Genomic DNA, 3,255 nt, shown 5'->3' with positions numbered 1-3,255 from the left:
TTAAAAATTTTATTAGAGAAAAAAAAAACAACACAGGAAGAAATTAACACTCAATGGGGTACATATGCTGGTTGAGGTGGCATGAGTAGAGAGTACTATTACTATTACTAATACTAATCATACTACTAGTAGTATGATTACTATTACATATTGAAACTGAGCAATAGCCCCACATAGAGAATGTTTGATGAATATGAATAGCTCTGTTGTTTAATTAATCATCATAATTGTTGCACAGAAAGGAGTAAGTGACATGATTGCATATGTAGTTGTCAAGAATGAAAATGACTAGTGATATTAGTCATATCTAGTTATTTAATAACATTTTCAGTGCACATGTGGGTTTTTTAGCTTGTTGGGAATGCTAGAATAAGTTTGGGGCTAAGATTTTTAAATAAAGAGAATGCATGTGGTAGATATATAAAATTTATGCCGTAATTTTCTTTCCTCAGGGTCAACCTTGATACATGGGTGTTGATTACACAAACTAATGTTCTCTCTACTGCTCAATTAGAGGTGTTAATGAGCCATCTAAAAATAGTTTTCAGAAAGAGCAGGGAAATATAGAACTGAAAACAAAACAGGAATTTGTAACTTATTTTAAACTGTGTTGTCAGTTTTAAATTGTGAGTTGACATATATTTAGGTAATTTGCTTTGGGATAGATCTGGGGTTTTATTTTTTTTAAATATCTTTAATTTCCCATGTAAATATTTAAACATTGACTAATGATAGCTATTATTCTGATACAGTGTTGGGAAAAGGTTCATTTTTTATTTTAACATTTGATTTCCTTGCCCCTCTCTTTGTAACAGAGAAGACAGAGAAGCTCGGTTTCTAGCCAGTAAAATGGGAATCATAGCAACATTCCGGTCCTGGGCAGGTAGGTTTTCCTGTGCTACTTAATCATCCACTAAGAACATTTTGATTTTATTTTTAAATGTTAAATTATTATTGCAGCGCCTAATTTAGATATTAATCTAGTCTTAAGTTATATGCTGTTATATGCCAAAGGGATTCATATGAAACAATTAAAATAAGGTAAAGAAAATATGTAATAGTTATAAGGAAACAGCTAATATTGTGTTCAGTATACATATACGTAGGAGCTCTGGTAGCATAATGGCTAAGTCACTTGCCTGCTAACCAGATGGCTGGCGGTTCAAACCCACCGGCCACTCCTCGGAAGGAAGGTTGGGCAATCCTACTTCCGTAGTGATACTGCCTCGAAAACCCAAGGAGGGGTCGCTATGAGTCGGGGCCGACTCGACGGCACATAACAACAACAACAACAACATACATATACGTATTGACTATTGCAAGTCATGGAGCAGTTTTTAAAAACTAAAGAATGTAAGCAAGCAGAAAAAGAAAATGTAAACATTTTTGTGTACCTAGGTAGCCCAAACTTTCAGATACTTTTTCTGTGAATAAAGAGAAATGGCTATTGTGGCCATAGACTTGGCCTCTACTCAGTATATTTGAGGAACTTTCTCTGTCCTCTTAACACCTTGGTTAAACCCCTGCCTTACTATATTTCATGTCTGCTTGCTTCTCCTGCTCTGATACACACCACAGGAAATAGAATCCTTACATTCTGCACTGGCCCCACACCCTCTTTTAACATAGAAAAAACTCAGTCCTCTGCCAAATCTGTCATTGCCCTTACCTGAGAACTTGGTATATTTTTGTTTTCTGTGTTCCTTGACATCACCCTTCACCATCCCTTAGCTTCCTTTGTTACAGTGGTTTCTAGCCTACCAAAGAAATTAATTCTATTCTGCGTTAGCCAACAGAACATTGCTTCTTTCTGCCTACTTGCAGAGTTTCCTCTCTCCAATCTCTGCAGGTTTCTTTCCTTACTGCTCTTAAACACTTTTTCTTCTGGACTTTGACTTCTCTTGAAGACCTTAAAAACTGATCTATCATTGGAAACCTAGAAAGTTGAGTGTTCCACCCTTCTATTCATGTAAGAAGAGAAGTAATAGCATTACAAATTAGAACTCTGAAGGCATTTTTTTTCTGAGAGAAATAATTTCCTAAATAGCACTTGAGTTCTCTGGTACTATTTATGATTTAAATAAACATGTTATCACATATCTGCCTATCTGTCTATCCATCCCTCTGCATTCATAAAGCTGTCTTACGTTATTCTAACGCATTTCCAAGTAAGTTGCAAGCATCACTACTTATCACCAGTAAACACCTCAGCATGTACGTTATTAACTAGAGTTGAAATTTTTTATTATTTTTTTATTTTAAGAGCTTGTTTTACATTCAATGTAATGAGTACATTTAGTTTCATTCCTCATTCACCATGTCCAACCCTAACCCAGTCTCCTCCCCTCCCTACCCTGTAATGCTCTCCCTGTGCCCCTCATATTTACTCACTCCTGTTTGTCCTGCATTTCCTCAGTTTGAATGTTGGTTCTCTGGTGTCCCATGGTCTATTGCTCTAAGGGATGTATTACCATAGAGTATGTGGTTGCATCATCCTGGGTTGAGTGGTCTGTGTGTATATCCTGTTTAATATTAGGCTGAGAGCCCGCCCGTGGGGGTGCATTTTATTCCAGGCGCAGAATGTATTACAGGGCTATAATATTGAGAGTCTCACCAGATTTCATCTGACCAGTAATTCTGGTCATTATTGAGTTTTTGGATTTTATTCCACGTTTTCCCTCCCACCCTATCCAGGATCTCTAGATGTGATCCTTTCCTGCGTGGTTGGCATTCGTGTCTGGGCACCATCTAGTTCTTCTGGTCTCAAGGGCCGTTGTGTCCTAGGGCTGACTGGTTCTAAATGCCCCCCTTTTTTGTGTGTGTGTTCTTCTTCACTTCCAATGCTAGAAGACCGTTAGCTGCGTCTTAGATGGCTGCTTGAAAGCTTTTAAGACCCCAGTCGCTACTCACCAATGTAGGATGTGGAGCAAGGCTTTTATGTATTGTGTTGTGCCAATTGAGTCTGGTGTCCCCCAGTACTATGGTCCTGAGGCAGTAGATCTATATTGGCTCTCTCTCCCATAGTGTCTGGTTGTCTGCAAAAAGTTTTTTTTTTTAGGTAAAATTTACATAAAGGAAATGTACAGATCCTGAGTAAACCATTTGAAAAATACTTGTGTGTGTATAGCCCAAATATCTATCAAGATATAGAGTGTTGCCATCAACTAAAGAAAAATCCCTCATGCTCCTTCCCAGTGAATTTGTGGTCCTTGGAAGTTACCGTGTTCTGAGTTTTTCGTCATAGATCAGTTTTGC

At 37.7% G+C, this 3,255-nt stretch overlaps 1 protein-coding gene across 1 annotated transcript in view; it reads left to right on the top strand.

Moving 5' to 3' along the window:
* The first annotated feature begins 849 nt into the window (after positions 1 to 849).
* Positions 850 to 3,255, top strand: part of RICTOR (RPTOR independent companion of MTOR complex 2) — a 49,364-nt gene continuing 46,958 nt past the window's right edge. The window contains exon 1 of the mRNA XM_007951586.1: positions 850 to 883. Coding sequence (XP_007949777.1) covers positions 850 to 883 — 34 coding nt within the window. The remainder of the gene's footprint in view (positions 884 to 3,255) is intronic.

Source organism: Orycteropus afer, unplaced genomic scaffold, assembly GCF_000298275.1.
Source record: "Orycteropus afer afer isolate SDZICR_OR568_19922 unplaced genomic scaffold, OryAfe1.0 scaffold00300, whole genome shotgun sequence".
Taxonomy (NCBI): Eukaryota; Metazoa; Chordata; class Mammalia; order Tubulidentata; family Orycteropodidae; genus Orycteropus; species Orycteropus afer.
Note: the sequence above shows the minus strand (reverse complement) of the source record. Positions and strands in the feature narration are given on the sequence as shown.